Source organism: Mesitornis unicolor, unplaced genomic scaffold (assembly GCF_000695765.1).
Source record: "Mesitornis unicolor isolate BGI_N332 unplaced genomic scaffold, ASM69576v1 scaffold8673, whole genome shotgun sequence".
NCBI classification, from domain to species: Eukaryota; Metazoa; Chordata; class Aves; order Mesitornithiformes; family Mesitornithidae; genus Mesitornis; species Mesitornis unicolor.
Window position 1 is genome coordinate 2,464 of NW_010176729.1, and position 16,836 is coordinate 19,299.

The 16,836-nt window shown below is 53.7% G+C and overlaps 1 protein-coding gene across 1 annotated transcript in view; it reads right to left on the bottom strand.

Annotated features, from left to right (window-relative positions):
* Nucleotides 1-700: 700 nt before the first annotated feature.
* MLLT6 (myeloid/lymphoid or mixed-lineage leukemia (trithorax homolog, Drosophila); translocated to, 6) overlaps nucleotides 701-16,836 on the bottom strand; it is a gene marked incomplete at both ends in the record, with an annotated part of 29,575 nt that continues 13,439 nt past the window's right edge. The window contains 5 exons of the mRNA XM_010181812.1: nucleotides 701-818; nucleotides 1,480-1,661; nucleotides 3,119-3,709; nucleotides 4,461-4,635; nucleotides 11,933-12,031. Of these exons, the coding sequence (XP_010180114.1) occupies nucleotides 701-818; nucleotides 1,480-1,661; nucleotides 3,119-3,709; nucleotides 4,461-4,635; nucleotides 11,933-12,031 (1,165 nt within the window). The remainder of the gene's footprint in view (nucleotides 819-1,479; nucleotides 1,662-3,118; nucleotides 3,710-4,460; nucleotides 4,636-11,932; nucleotides 12,032-16,836) is intronic.

The window sequence follows — 16,836 nt, forward strand, 5'->3', positions numbered from 1 at the left end:
TCTTGTTTTGGGAAAAAAAAAAAAAAAAGAAAAAGAAATCCTATGATGCTTCGAGTTTCCTGCTTATTAATAACCAGGCAATTTTCCAAGAAAAATGAATTTGCCTTGGTGGGAAAAAATGAGCGGTTGTAAGTAATTCAGTGTTGGCACGTTCACGCTTGGAAGTTGAAAACACTGGATTTTGTTGCAATTATGGCAAAGCCAAAGGGGAAGGCCAGAAAGTAACTCAAAACAGAACTGGAAGATGAAAATTAAGAGTGTGAGATCAATCTCATTTAAAAAGAAACCCAGAAAACAAAACCTAACCAACAACTGAACTTATTTTGAGCAAGCAAAAGCTCACAGTAGTTTTCACTAGGTTTGCAGAGCTTTAGCGTGTAAAAAGACGACAAATTTCTGTAGGGCGGGACTCACATTCGTGCACTTTCCCAGCACACGTCCAGGGACACACATTATCCAATGGACATGACAGCAGATGTGCTTTTAGGGGTCTGCAAGCCAGCACTTTGTTAAGGCAAACACAAGCACCCCCTGCTTTGGGGAAGCAGCCGCTGTCCCTCTCTCCTAGCCCCTGGCTCTCGCACGCACGGGATGGGAGCAAGCGGGGAGGGCAGCTGGAGAGCTACGGATGCAGTTGCCTCGACTCCTGCAGGGAGAGCCCTGTGGAAGCCCAAACTCACATACCTTCTGATTCACGTACCTGCCCGGCTGCTTTCCGCCTGGTTTAAGAGGGGGTTGATTGATAGCCCAGATGTGAGGGGGCTTCCGAAAATATGTGAGGAAGGGAGACTAAACGTTGAACCTGCCAGTGAGAACACCTACATGGCAAAACAAGACAGGAGGGAGAGAGAAATGACTTCTCAACACCGCAAGGGAAAATAACTTCATTATTCCATCTCTTCCTGACTCTTGAACCCAGCTTGCTCATGAGAGAGCATTAAAAATATCTTCTTGGAAGTCTCACTAGGCGGTTGAAATCTCCCCAGCCCCGTCTCAGAGCCAAGAGGTCTGAATGAGCCGTGTGAACACCGGGGCTGTAAAACTAACCCTCTCCTCCCTGTAAAACACCTCTCACAGCGAGCTCCCGACAAAGGATGGGGCTCTGTCTCCTGGCACACGCAAAGCCCACCCAGCCGGGACGCGCCAGCCCTCCCACCGAGTTATCTGTGCTGCCGAGGGAAGGTGGGGCTGGCACTGGTGGCAGGATCCAGGTGAGCCGCAGGGAACACCCCGACAGCCAGGCCTCTGCTACCTGTGCTCCCCTTCCAGTCAATGCAAAGCAACTCCTTTTTGGGTGCGATTCCTCCCACCCCAAAAATGGGCTGCGTGGGCTGGGACACAAAAACTGCCTGCATCTCTCTACCGACTCCAACTGAAGGAAGAGCAGCTGCTCCCGAGTGGAAAATGCCCACAAACTGGCCCTGCTCTGCCCAACGCTCTCCTGCCCCACAGTCCCTCTCCTGGTCCTGACGTTCTTACCTGTGTGGTGGAGACCGAGGAGGAGGAAGCTGGGATGGTGCTAGCAAAGGGCGAGCGGTTGAGCTGCGGGAGGGACGCTGTGCCTTGGTGTGCCAGCAGGCTGGAAGAGAGGGGGGTGCTGCAGACAGCACGGAGCACTCCGCCCCCGTGGGAAATAGGGTCCTTGTTACTGGTGTAGATCCCTGCGAGGGGAGGAGATGTTGTTAGAGAGCCACGCTCCGCTCCTAGGGCCTGCAGGCAGCTGCTTTTCTGCAGGGCTTGATCTCAGCAGGGGAGGGTGGCACGGATGCACAAGACCAAGTGGAAGGCGCACATCAGTATCCCACGGCCTGGCACGCAGTGAGGGTGGTCACAGCCCAAAATCCTTCTATCAAAATGTACCACAAACTTCTCCAGCCTTGCCCCTGCTCCCCTCTTCTTTGCTCCTTGCATCCCAATACAATCTGACACAGAAATCACAGCATGAAGGGACTCACTGAAGGCACAAGTCAGTGGCAGAAGGGGGTTGTGGACTCAGAGTCCCACTCTCTGCTGCCCGTGCTAGTCAAAGGACCGCACTGAGCTAACCTGTCCCCTTCTGCGATGCCCAGGGACCACAGTGGGGCACGGACAGATAAATGAGGAAGAAAGGGTGAGGACAGAGCTGCTGCCGAGGGAGGGGACCTGTCTGGCTTCCCGTTGGCTCAGGCATGCGGCAGAGGCAGCGCCCAAAGCCGGGGCCTTCAGAGCCCTGCCAAGATCTCTCCGCAAGAGAAGAGTGGGAAAACAAGCAGGGCCTGGCAGCCTCCTCCTCTCTGAAACATCCCTTTGTTGTTCCACCGGGGAGGCAGACAAAAAACCTGGCCTAAGGTTATGATTATAGAAGCTGCATCAATTCCTGCAGCTCCTCTCCTCTCTCAGGCCGTGCAGACAAATGGGCCAGGGCTCCCAGGCACACACAACCAAATTCTAACCCCCCTCCCCTTGCAATCTGACCTAAATTGGAGCATCTGCAAACAACCCACAATAGACCCGATGACAAGTTGTGCTGCCAGAACAGTGTCAAACCTCAGCCCAGGCCCCTCCTCTGCCGGCTGCCTTAACCCCTTCCTGCCACGCATCCCAGCTGCCCTCATCCCTGTCAGGCCAAGGACGGGGACTGGGGCTGGGGACAGCCGTAAGCCCATCAACAGAATCAATAACGTGCCAGTCTCTCAGCCCTACGTGGATGTGGTAAGACCAGGATGAGAGGTTTTGCTTTTAAAAGAAGAGTTAAACTTGAACCACTTCTGAGAGTCCCTCATTCGGCGCCAGACTGAGGTTGTTCCGGTTTGGGCTGTGAATATCCCTCTCTGTCAGTTGGAAATGAAGCTTTGGCAGGCTGAGGTTTGCCAGCACTCAAGCAAAAAGGGTTTGCAATGCCCCCCAGCTCAGGTCTGCAGCCCAGCTCCAATGACAGGGAAGCTGACCCCGAGGAGGTTCTAGGATGAAGGCCAAGATGGAAAGGAAACACCCAGATGTGGATTTTTATAGCTCCTGGGACTGAAATTCAAGGGACTGCACTCTGCGCAGACAGGTCCAGACACCAGTAAAATGTGATGGTAAAGACAGTGAGGCTGGGAAGAACGGAGCACACCTGGAGCCCTGCGGGGGAACATACCTGAACCCAGCAGCGGGGACTCCATGCTGAGGGTAGGCAGATTCCCCGTGTGGCTGAAGGCCCGGGAAGAGTTGCCGATGCTGGAGCTGACCAGAGAGCCCCCAGAGAAGGGTGACGAGGAAGTAGATGTGGACCCAGCCAGCTGGGCACCCAAAATCTCTTTGCTTTTGCCCCCTTTCGGCCTGCCAGGCCCATGCTTGTTCTTCTTGCTCCCCTTGTGCTTCTTTTCCTTCAGCACCTCTCCCTCCTCCATGCTGAGGGAGGGCATGCGCTTGTGGCTGCTGCTGCTCCCACTGCTCACACTGGTCCCCACCGAAGGGCCGCTGACGGGGTTCGAGGCCTTATAGTCCACGGGGGAAGCATCACGGCCTCTCTGCTGGCTCACCGCAGAGGTGGAGAAGCGCATGATGGACCCGAAGCCTGAGAAGATCACCTTCTGCTCAAAGATGTCCCCCTTCTGGCCTTCATACAGAGGGGAGCAGTGGGAAGACGAGGAGGAAGACACAGGCTTTCGGTACTTCTCGTCGTCCTGCTCAAGCTTGGGGAACGTCACAAAGTCCTGGGAGCACTGCAAGGCGCTGCAGGAGGTACCTGGGGGAAGCAGAGGGGAAGCAGATGCAGGAAAGCTCATGGTGGCAGTGATTCAGCCCATAAGGAGCATGGTCACAACACAGGTCCTCTGTCACAGGCCAGTTACGGAGCCGAGGGCCATCCCTGTCACCTCCCAGCTCGCGGCTTTGATGCTCTCTAGCGAGCACGGGAGGTGCACACCAGCAGCTTCATCCCACCCAAACACGCACATCTGCTCCCCCAGGCCCTGCACCGCTGCCCCTCCACCCCACTGCGGTCCCAGGAGATGGAATGTGGTCCCCACAACGTGCTCCCTGACACCAGCTCAAACAAGAACTGAGCGAGGCCAGAGCAGATGGCAGCCCTGCAAGACTTCGACTCAAAGCTCCAGGGAGCCCAGGTATCAGATTTGGGCTCAGGTCTCCCCACCGGTACTCCCTAAAACACTGCTGCAGACAGAACCACCATGGAGGAGAGGGCAGGTGCTGCCCATATTGCCTGTGCGCTGCATCCCCTCCCTCTGCCCTCCACTCAGACATCTGGATCTGCTTCTCCTTGCGGTGCAGCAGGCCTGCACGGGAGGGGAGCTATAACACTCATCTGACACAGTTCTTCCCTCTGTGCGCCGAGTTAGTAGCAATAATAACTTTTCCCTTCAAGGGGTTAAAGAAATAGCCATTGACGGGAACCTTTACAGACACAGACCTGTCAAAGAGGAGCAAAACATCACCCCCATCCTCCCCTCCTCTCGTGCTCCTCCGTCACCCCTTACCTGCAGGCTGGAAGGTGCTGCTGGATGAAGCCGAGCTGAAGCCGACCGAGCTTTTCCCGCTTCCCGTCTTCTTCCCCTTGTGGCTGCTGCCATGGCTGGAGGATTTCTTGCCTTTCACCTCCGACCTGCTGACCTCCGGGGTCTCTTTGCTTCCCTCATGGTGGCTGGTAGAGCCCTGGCAGCAGCAAACACAGAGGTGACTCACTCAGGCCAGATGTGGCCACAGCGGGGGCTCTTTTTACCAATTTCCCCTAAAGCAAAGGAATTGCCCCCTCTGCCCACAAAGTGATGGTCAGGCCATGTTACTCGGGGGAGAAAAAACAACATTTCCTGCTATTGCTGCTTGGTGGCACCAGGCTTTATACCCCTGGGGATTACGCTCATCCCATCTGACCGCAGACAATTAAAGAGGGCACTGGCAATCAGGGCACAGGCATCAGAGATTCCCCACATTGTCAGCAGAAGGGAGCACCTCAGAGGGTTCTTCAGCCCAAATAAAATCGGAATTTGGCTGGGATTCAAGCACGTATTTCAGCTGCATCTCTCAGGTGTGCTATTCTCAGCAAGGGGGGGGAACCTGCTTGTCCCTGTGCTGTGACAGGAGTTTCCCTGGGTTCCCTAACGCATCCACTGAAGCAGCTCCGCCACCAGCCCAGGGCTTCCCAAATCCGCCGCAGTCAATATTTCACAGCGCCGCTGTCAGAGCAGCATCAGAGCACGCAGCAACAGATGCTGCCCAAAGCCCAGAGAAGCCAGCAGGAGACAGGGACGCGAGGGGGATGAAGGGGCTGGCCAGATGCTATGAAATCCAGGAGCTTGGGATGGGAAGTGTGGGAGTTTTAACAGGGGGAGAGCGGAATGAACCGAAAACCAGAACCCCCGGGGCACCCCCGCCAGGATATGAAACTGCACCTTCAAAGCCAAGCCAGCAGTGTTCAAAGATCACCTCTTGCAAGGTATTACCGCAACCGATCAATATTATCGATATCGCTCTAATGCGATGGCCACAGCCCAAAATGTAACACCTGTACCTTTTATTTCTTACTGAGCAGATAGAAGGAAGACCCCGAGAAGCACGATACCTTTCTTACATCCCACTATCCCTGACTCCAGATGACCTCTTCTGGGGGCGAGCTAAAGAAAAAAAAGGGCTGGTAATGCAGACTCACGAATGCCCAGATAAAAATCTCCCCCCGTTCCTCCCACATGGTTTAATCACTCTGCACAATGCAACAGCTGGCAGCCTAACGCACACCAGATGTGCCGGGAATATGAAAGACAGGAGGAAGGGAGTGGTGGAAATTAAGGGGGAGAGGAGGGGGAATCTGTATTTTCTCATCACAGACTCCTGGATGTAGGAGATTAAGCTTTCTTGATTTACGAGCTCAGAGGGAGCATGAAAATCTTTCTGACTTTCCACATCTGCCCGGGGAGGGAAAGGCGAGCGGTGTCTGGGGGCTATGGGAAGTCGCAGGGACGAGATGGCTCACGTCTCCGCAGAAATGCTAAAGCCCCAAATTTCCCCCCCATAAATTCAGCTCCTTGGAGCTCCGCACGAGGTGCGCGAGGCCGCAGAAGGGCAGGGGGAAGTCACGGGAGAAGACAAGTTCTGAACACGCAGCGTCAGGGAGGGAGCGCAAGGCAAGTCATGAATTAGTGCGGGGTCGGAGGGGAAAATCCGAGCTGGGAAATCAATGGTAGTTGTAAAATTAATGGCAAAAAAAAGGTGTGTAAGAGAGGCCGAGCTGAAGGCGGTGGATGGGCAGACCCACACCTGTGGGGCCTTCTGACCCCAGAGGCCTCCCTGAGAGACTCTCAGGGATTTTGGGGGCAGGATTCTCCCATCTCCTGCCAAATGCTATCCCAGATATTGTTTACCGAACAGGTCACGGCAGACAGATCTGTACGGTACCACCACAAGCCCTCCTCACCATGAAGGGCCCTGCTCCAGCAGCCTGAATTTGGGGCAAGGGCCCAAGCACTGCAGCCGAGGAGCAGAGAGGAGGAAGCTGAAACCACCCTAAATCACTTCCCCTCTCTGCGCCTCCGTTGCTTCCCCACTTTGCTCCGTGGAGCCTGCGAGCTCCTCTTCCAGGAGACGCACGGGGACTGCCAAGCACAACACGGCCTTGATCCGGAGGGGAGGGGTCTGCTGCCGTAACGCCAATATTAATAACAGTAACGAGGGCTGCAGTCCTGTCGCCTCCCTAACGAAGCGATTCTCCAGCTCAGGGCTGCAGAAACAGAGGTTTCAATCTCCGGATCATGGGCTTTTCTCCAGCATGGAAATCCATGTGTGTGTGTGTGTGTGTGTGTGTGCAGGAACACCAATGTTTCGTGTGTTGCAAACAGGTGTGGGGGGGCAGGCATGCTGCAGAGCAGAAAATAAACAGGGCAGTGCTGAGGAAGTGACAGCTCTCTTTCTGAACGAGGCAGCAGCTACATTTTGAGTGTCTATTTATAGCAACCAAGTGAAAAATGTCACCAGAATGAAGCTGCTGCCCCAGCTGGAGGTGACAGCCTGGCAGGGAAACTCCTGCCTCCAACCTGGGGCCAAGAGGGAGACGGAGCCGCGCAGGCACCCAAGCGCAGGCATGCACGCACCCCCCGGCGCTCGCCATCCCCCCGGGGGCTGTACCTGTTTCCTGGCCTGTCTGTGACACTGTGCAGCACCCAAGCTCTTCATTCATTAATTTCTGTCTGGGAAATCAGAAGAGCATCTCTTTGCCTCCTGATTGGCGGCACCAGCTCCTAGAGGGAACCACTGAGGAAATACAGAAGGGGGTGGGGGAGGCTCGGTGCCGCGACGGAAACAGCGCAGCTTTGCCCTGGATTAAACTACTGGTGAGGGGAAGCAGGGAGGACACAAGGAGGAACAATGTGAGGCGAGCAGGGGCCCACGCAGCACAGGGCAATGGGCTGAAGCAGCCACGCAGGCTGTGAGCATCAGCTGCATTTCCACTCTGGTAGAGGTCAGAGGAGGCTCCATCAGCTGTGGGCCAAAGCTCTTGTACCAGCTACAAAATCTCTGCGTCTGAGCCACTCACAACCTTCAGCACATCCCTTCCTTCAACCTCGGGGTCAGGCAGCGCTCCTGTTCTTTGTAGGTGGGGATAGGAAGCACAGATGGGCTGAAGAACGTGTTTTTAAGTCCCTCATGTCACTGGCAAATTCCCACTTATGTCAGAATGAGAGATGCTAAAAGGCTCAGGGATTCTTACCTCAAATATCCGAGCTGAAACATGCTTTGATTTGGAGGGGTTATCATCAGCCTTTCCCCACAAACCCCCACCCCATCGCAGCGACTGGGAATTTGCCCGAGCCCAGCGCAGCGCTGCTGTTCCCAGGATCTGTCAGCTCGGGGCCCGTCCTGGGTAGATGCCGAGAGCTCAAATAACAGTGGGAAACCTGGAAAATCTCCTTGTTTCCAGTGGTGTCTGCAATCGTGAGCTCTTTGCCCTGCTGCGTTCCCTCCCCAGCACCTGACTGGGACAGGGTGAGTGCAGGGAGGCCGTGGCATCCGCGGCTTTAGATTACAAAACCCGGAGCAAGCCAGATGTTGCAGCCCCAAACGCGCAGCATGTGCGAGTGTGTGTCAACAAGTGATCCCGATGTCTGCAGCTGGCAGGAGGAGGCAGCTGGGGCGGCTGGCGATGCTGCAGATTTACTGCAAGTGCAACAGAGAGCGGCACGACGGCTCCCCAGGGGCGTTTGCAGGGGGAGGAAGCTGCTTGCTTTTAACCCGGAGCAAGCCAGATGTTGCAGCCCCAAACGCGCAGCATGTGCGAGTGTGTGTCAACAAGTGATCCCGATGTCTGCAGCTGGCAGGAGGAGGCAGCTGGGGCGGCTGGCGATGCTGCAGATTTACTGCAAGTGCAACAGAGAGCGGCACGACGGCTCCCCAGGGGCGTTTGCAGGGGGAGGAAGCTGCTTGCTTTTCGGCTGCTCGCTAACCCCGATCCCAGCACCAGGCACTGGCTCCACGGATCGATCCCGCGCACAGAAACTGGCTCCTGAATTAGTCTGGGGATGTGTGTGACCTCGGAGACGGAGCGGCCTCGGCTGCCAAGATTTACTGGTGAGACTCGCCCTCCTCTGCCCCAGGGCTGCTCCGCAAATGCCATCCTTCCAACAGGCTCTTCAAAAGCATTACGAGTTGGCAGCGTTTGGGCGGTTTTGGACAGACCACATGAAACAGTCAGAAACTATCATAGCCAGAAACCAATACCCACAGGAGATGTTTTCTGCCTCCTTCCCACTCCTCAAAAAGCCTGCAGGAGCTGCAAGTCGCCAGCGTGACAATGAACAAGAGCACAAATCCAGCATGAAACCACTCCCCACAACCCTTCCACCTCCAAATCTACCCAAAACCCCTACACCCTGTGGTATTTTCCACAGCTCAGCTGCTCCCTCTGCTCTCTGGGACACTCCCGTGCCCCACAAGCAAGGTCTCCCGCTCCCCCTTTGAGAGCGATGAAGGTCCCATCACCCAAAGGCACTTTTCAGAAGAGGTGTTATGAAAAGTCATTTGCATGCTGTGAATTCACACCCTAGTTTCACTTTCCGGTGTAGATGAAAGCTGAGGCCACACCACTGTGTTTTCAGTCTGTTTATCCCCTAAAGAGTGACGCGGTGAGCACTTGTCACTGCACTGCCAGGACACGGAGGCCTGGTAGAGTCCAAGTGTCAGATACTCATAGTATTTAGATTTCTAGCACGGGAGATGGTGGGGGAGGGACGCGGGGGAAGCACTCAGGGAGATGTTCCAAAATCTGGCAGAAGTCAGAGGTCTGGCACAATTGATTTCAAGAGGAAGACTGAAACCACATCAAAGGATCTTCTTCAGAACTAAATGCTTCAAGAGGGGAGCACAGGGTGGACGAAATATTAGGTGAAAATTGGAACTGAAAAAGAAATCTGGATTGCAAAATGAAAGGAAAATGTGGGCCCTGAGGCCAGGCTGCCTGAGGGAACAAGGAAGTGGGGTAAAACACTGCTCCTCCATAGCAACCATAGCTTCACTGCTGTCAGCCTAACCTGGTGAAGCAGCTTGAAAACTCCTACTATACAGGACTGTAGCTCTGGAAATCCACTATTAAAGGGTTGCTGGAAGTTTCAGAGGACTTTGGTGGCAACATCAGATGCTGGTGCTCAGGTGTCTGCTGTCCCTTTTAGGCTGAGCAAACTGGGAGCAGACTGGAGCATGGCTTCAGGTACTGGCAACACCTCTTCACTGCCTGGTGGCTGATGCTTCTGCTCCACAACACTGGGGATGCTCAGTGTCCCCAGTCCAACCCCTGCTCCAGCACAGCCTGTGCACTGGGACAGCAGATCACGCAAGTAGTAAGGACAGGAAGAGACCCCAGCTCTCTCCTCAGCAGGGATTAGCAACCAGTGACCCCATGAACATCAGCTTTAGGTTTGCTGCATCCACCCTGCCCACTCCCCAGTACCCTCTACTGGGATGAACTGAACCATGTAAGACCCAGAAGCGACAAATATGTTGGTTTCCAAGAGGAAACCTGTTTGGACACGCTACATTAATGTCTCTCAAGGTTTTGCATTAGTCTAACCTGTACAATGCTACCCTGGTGCATCCATCCAGAAAGCCTCACGCAGCCACCCCGAGGGGTTGGTGCAGGGTTGTAGCAGGCTGCTGAGCAGCTCTTACGTCTGATGGGGAGTGAGTGCCTCTGGTAACAGAGCTGGAACAATACTTTGGGATCTGTGCACAAAAAAGCAAGGGAAATGCACTCTCTGTTATGAGGATTAATAATAACTCCCTAGGGAAACACTGAAACCTTGTCACTCAAGTACAGCTGCAGTAATTAGGATCTCCTGAATTTTAGCTTACAAAGAGTTGAAAGCTGCCTGTAAAACTCGATTGCACCCTTCCCTCCTTATTTAGAAAGGTCTGGCACAGCTTAGGGGGAGACAGTGGGGAATTGTCTCACAACCACTCTAGCTGGCCCACAGTCAGGTTTTGGATTTCAGTTCAGCTTGAAAATAATCTTCTTAGGCCATCAGTTCCTGTCAGCTCCTTTAACCGGGGGAATCTGCTGTGCCCAAAAGCCAGAGCTGAGCTGCCCTGACAGGAGCACAGGTAAACCAGGAGTGATCGCAGCTCAGAGGCTGCTCCTCCACTCTGTCCCACTGTAACTTTCTGCTTCTCTCAGCCTGAAAACCGTGGGCCTTCCCATTTTGGCTCTGACCTACATCAACTTCCCGCTTCCAGGCTCAGCCTCAAGAACACAGAAAATCCTCTTCAGTCCTAACCCAAAGCAACCCTGTGCTGACTGGCAGGAGCTTTCGCTCTCCAGACTGCCTCTGCAGCGCTTCTCACACATGCAGACACCGTTAGGCTGTGAATTTTCATTTTCACAAGGCTGTCCTGCCATGTAAAGGACACCCCAGCCTTCCCAAGTACATTTCTGTGCACAAAAGGACATTGCTGGGACATGTTGTTTATTTGTTCTAGCAGGAGCTTGGCCCTAGCCCTGCTCTCTCTCGCACCAGATCAGCCCCGCTAAGGAGCTGCATTAATTTACAATCCCAGTGCAGAGAGAGGGGCACAACTCCAAGGTCCCGGTGCTGGAGTAACCTCACTTGTTCCCTGACCTTGAACAACTGCGAACTTGGCCTTCACCTTCTTGCTTGCAAGCCCAAGGCAAGCTCCACTGTGTCTGAGCTGCATTACCGGAGTCTGGGGCTGGCAAAACCCACAGAAAGCTCAGGGCTGCCCTGATTTACAGCCAGGTGCAAGAATCCACATCAGCAGCACCATTTCAGCAGCGAACAGCAGAAATACACTGACATCCTGACCCTGGGCAGGCAAACCCGCACAAGGGACATCTTCCCAGCAGGGAACGGGACTGGGAGCTGAATCCACACGTCAGTGGGAAAACAGGGCACCGCACTGTGCCCCACTGCCTGTGTTTTCCTGAAATGGAGATAGAAACCAGCCTCCCACTGTCTCACATAGAAAAACTACCTCTACAGTGCACTCTGAATATCTTCTGTGCTTCTAAGATCGTCTGGTGGTTTTTTCTCCCCTCAGCTCCATCAATTTGTCTAATAAAGGATAACACCTCCTCCCACAAGCCTTGCCTTGCTTATCCACCTGCCCGAGCTGTTTACAATGCAGCAGCGGAAAAGGCCAAAGCAGGGATATTTATCTATTCCATGAGAGCTCCAAATCTGAACATCTGCTGCAAAACAGGCTGGCACTTACAGCTCAATCGCTCAGGAGCTGAGCTCCGCGGTGGTGTCGTCAGCACTGACAGAAATCAAGGCAGCTGCCGCCTTAAATTCCCAAGGTGGGCGTCGAGGTGGGGAGTCGGGCAGAGAGAGCGGGAATGTGATGAATCCGGAATCAAAATAAATGGACAAAAGGCCTTTCTCTGCTCGATGGTTCCCCCTTTCCATCCCTCCCCACCCTGCATCCGAAAGCCTGCATCCTGCGGGTTTGGTACCTTCTCTGCAGCGACGGGCACCGAGGATGGGGTAAGGCTGGTGGGAGACTCCGGACGTTTTTTGTGCTTCTGTTTAGGTCTTTCTTTGTCCTTCCGACTCTGCAAAAGAAATCAGAGAATACTGCAAGGCGAACTTTTCCTCTGCTGAGAACAGCAGTTGTAAGGGAAAAGAAAGGAGGGTGTGTAGGGGTGGATTTACAACCATACATTCATATCCCTCTTTCCTTCTCCACCCATCCACACGAGCCCAGCATCCCTTCCCCCACGTCCCAGCTTCTGCCTGGAAGCGTCCCGCTATCTCTACCCCAGCTGCAGCCAACATCTGGAGTGCAGAGGATCAACAGAAGCCCCCAAATCAGTTTATGGTAAGATGATAGGGAAGGACTTGAGCTCTGGCTGATTTCAAGAAATCTGAGCTTTCCTCCTGCTGTTTCCCCGAAGGACTCTGTGCCCCATTGCCCTCGCTCTCTGCCGCCTTCACGGGTTTCTCAGATCCACCCTGCACAGCCAATGGGTGAATCTTGATTTCAGCACAGGTGACACCAGTCAGTGCAGAGCTCAGAAGCCAGGCTTGGACCTACCCGAGAGATCCCCCACATCTCCCCTCCCAGCAACAGCTGCTCTGGGTCCATCCCTGCTGACAGAAGGATCGTGGTTTAACCCCTTAGAAAAATCCATCCCTCCATCTCTGAGATCTTTTTGTGGGAAACGATGCCTATGCTGGTGCATGGGTGTTTCATTCTAGAAGCTGATGCCCTCGGTGTGGACCAAAGGTGCGTTCAGAACAGAAGTCACACTGAAATTCACTGACTCTCCAGAAAGGTGCTGATCGCTCCCTCGTGCAGTCAAAGCCCCGAGGCTACAGCTGCCAGCACTGCCAAAGATGGGATGCTGTCAGGGGAAGATGCAATTGCGGCAAATATATGAGCTCCACTGTGTGGTTTTGGTGGGCAGAGAGTGGAATAATTACCTTTGGAAACAATATGCTAAATGGGGAAAAAAAGGGAGGAAAAGGCTGGAGAAGGCAGGCACAAAGCAAAGCAGAGGTGAAGCAAAAGCGCTGCAGAAATCACCATTTTCCAGCATGGCTTTGGCTGAATTTTCATTACGCTTAAAAAGGAGATCCATGGTGCAGCCACCAGTGGTAAACCCTGCAGCATAAACCTGCCCTGGCGCCACGGAAGCTTTCGCTGGGATGAACTGGTGAGAAAAGGAGGCAAACTGAGCCTAGAGCTTCACCGCACTTCCCGAGTCCCCAAAAAATGCTGCCAATATCCATCATTTTACTGCAAGATTCCTGGCATTTGGCATATCTACTAAAGCCTCTCTTCCTAGAGGTACTGCATTTTAAAAGAATCTCTGTTTTCTTTTTATCCCTTTCTTTAATACGCGTTTCCAGCTTTGGCAGTGAACTGGGAAAGCTTGAAACCGCGACTTCTGCAGACTAAGTGCCGAAAGACAAATTAAAATTAAACCTTTATTAAATCTTATAATGTTTTAAATACGTGGGGGCTTCTCGAGCTATAAGCTCTGAGTCTCATGGGTCTTCTAGGACAGGAAGATGGGGAAACTGTGGCCCAGTTAGTCAAGCAGCTTCTCACAGACCACGTGCACATCAGCATTCGTTATTCCAGTAGTAGTAACAATTTGCACTCACTTAACAGCACACAGCAGAGAGTTTCAAGGAGCTGGAGAGAGGTTTTTAATATCTATATCTCATTTTACAAGTGGGAAAACCAGGGCACAACGGGATGAGAGAACGTGCTGGTATTCCACAGAAAGTCACCCATAAATTCAGGAAGAGAAGTCGGGGATCCCCTCCCCACCTGGACACACACTCATGTACCTGCAGATGCTGCCACTCGTGGAAACCAGAAATGGAAACCGGGAGCCAGACACCTCATTACAATACATTTTACCAAGTAACTGCACAAACCCTGGTCCTTAAGCTTTCTGAATACCACAAAGCTTATTCTCTCATTTTCAGATCCCGAATCCCAAATGCATTTCCATCGTGAAGTTGCAACAGGAGGGAATAAAATGCACTGCTGCCAGCGCCACAGCACTGTAATGATTTAATTTCACATATCACGGTCAGGATGAGCCAAGGCATTAGCATTTTGGGTAATGACAATGAACCTACACACCTACACACGGGGAAAGGCAGAAATGCCCTGTCACCACAGTGAATGATAAAACCTCCCACAATTTCATTGTGATGGCAACCACCAAACTCACATCCTCCAGCTTCAAAATCCTGGCTGTCTCCTGCCTGAAAAACCTCCCTTCGCTGTGCAGAGCCTACAACAGCTAACTGAGCAGTCCTGGTTGTATGTAGGAGTGCGTACATATGTACGTATTCAGCAAGAACCCAGCCTGCACAATAGGGACCAGATTTCTGGGATGCCTCAGCTCCCATTTAGATGCTTGAATAAACGGTCAGGTTTTCCAAAAAGCTAAACACTGGGTACCGAGCTCTTTTGAAGATCTGTCCCTGGCTACATGTGCTGAGCAACTGCACTCAAACCACTGAGAAAAATCTGTCCCACAGCGATGAGTCTTCGTGCTCTGCTCAAAGAGCTGCACTGAAACCAGAACCACCGCAGCCTGACCGGGAGTTTTACTGCTCTGCTGCTCCGAGTCCCTGCGTGCAGCCCCAGGCCGTGCCTCGGGCACACCTCACTCCTCCTTGGCCTAACCAAGTGCTGCTGCTTCTCCTCCCACACCACCTCCTCTCCTTGCTCTCTGTGTCACTGCTGCTCCGGCAGGGCACAAACCCACTGGATTGGGCACCCAGGAGCACCCTGGGCTGCGGCCCTTATGTTTTACACAGTCTGGTTGTCCGCTCTGCACACCCAACAGCACCCATCTCCCACCCTCCAGGTACTCTGTAATACTTTTGGGTACTCAGAAAGGCGACAGGATCTGACATCTTCTTCAATATCAATAGAGAAATGCAGTGCCCTGTGTTAAACAGACAATTAAGTCCATTACCCCATGGACACTTGGCAGATCGGACTGGTTACCTCCAGATCGTGGCACTGGTGGGAATCACAGAATCTTAGGAGTTGGAAGGGACCTTGAAAGATCATCCAGGCCAACCCCTGCCAGAGCAGGATCACCCAGACCAGGTCACACAGGAATGTCCAGGTGGGTTTTGAATGTCTGCAGAGGAGACTCCACAACCTCTCTGGGCAGCCTGGGTCATGCTCTGGCATCCTCACAGTAAAAAAGTTTTTCATCATTTTCCTCCTATGCTCCAGCTTGTACCCAATGCCCCTTGTCCTGGCATTGACTGTCATTGAGAAGAGCCTGGCTCCTTCCTCCTGACACTCGCCCTTCACAAATTTATAAACATGAATGAGGTCACCCCTCAGTCTCCTCTTCTCCAAGCTAAAAAGACCCAGCTCCCTCAGCTGCTCCTCAGCAGGAGATGCTCCACTCCCTCCATCATCTTTGTGGCCCTGCTGGACTCTTTCAAGCAATTCCCTGTCCTTGAACTGAGAGGCCCAGAACTGAACACAATATTCCAGATGTGGTCTCACCAGAGCAGAGAGGACGGAGAACCTCTCTGCCCTACAACCACCCCTTCTCAGACACCCCAGGATGGCGTTGGCCTTATTCACCACAAGGGCACATTGGTGGCTCATGGTCATCCTGCTGTCCACCAACACCCCAGGTCCTTTCCTTATTACAACCCAAGTGCAGGACCCGGCTCTTGGCCTTGTTGAAGCTCATCCCATTGGCCTCAGCCCATGGATTCAGCCTGTCCAGGTCCCTCTGCAGAGCCTTCCTACCCTCAGGCAGATCAACACTCCCTCCCAACTCAGTGTCATCTGCAAACTTGCTGAGGGAGCACTCAATCCCCTCATCCAGATCATTGATAAAGACGTTAAACAGAAGGTTACACCAGTTGCCCCCAGACCAAGGCACTGGTGGGAAGGTTACGCCGGCTGCCCCCAGACCATGGCACAGAGAGGGGCAGGGTGCTTGGTCACCACTGGCTCTCTTGCCTGTGTTGACAAGCCCTCAGACAACCCAGGGCGCTCCCCAGCTTGCACCAGAGGCTTTTAAACGTGTGGGTTTTCTTCAGGAACCAGCAGGCTCCAAATGCTTCCTGCAAGAGCCGCAGGCTGCAAGGGGAGGGGAGGGCAGGGGGGAAGCAGCGTTCTCCACTGCCTCTCAGCCTCCACCTGCCTTTTCTGCATCCAGCACTCGGTTTTCCCGGCACACAGATGCTCTCCTCTGCAAAGCCTCCTTCTAGGAACCTTCACAGCCAACACAGCACTGCCAACAGCCCAGCCTGTCCGCAGAGACCTGCCTGGCTGCGCCATGGAACAGGAGTCAGGGGAGGAGGAGGAGGAGGAGGAAGGAGGGTGGATGAACTACAAGAGCAGGAAACCTTTTGAGACCCCCAGCCCATCTTTGCAAGCAAAAGCCAAGCCCTACCTTACAGCAAGCCCTACCTCGCTCGGCGCTCCCTGCAGGGAACGTGAACCTGCTCCCAGCACCAAACTTCATGGAAAACAAACTCTCCCCATGCAGGACTGAGCAGCTGGGCCTTGGCATGTGGGCACGGAGCAGGCCGGGCCTGCGGCGGGGGGAGCGCGGCCGCATCGGGGGCGTGCCGGAGACACGAATCTCCTTTCCAGCTCCCCAGCGCAGGAGGAACGAAAGGGGAGCTCTCGCTGCCAAAAAGGGTTGGGCACAGCTCCTCTCGCTCCCCCCACCACCATCTCCCCTTCCCCGAGCCCCTTCTTCTAATCTGCCGGACACCAGCAATTGGATCATTAAAAGTAGATTGGGCAGGGGAAGGAGGGAGGAAAGGGCTGGGAAGAGCCAAGCAGGCTCTGCTGCTCCCTCCCTCTTTCCCAGGCTCTCTGAACTCCCGCACCCGGAGGAGG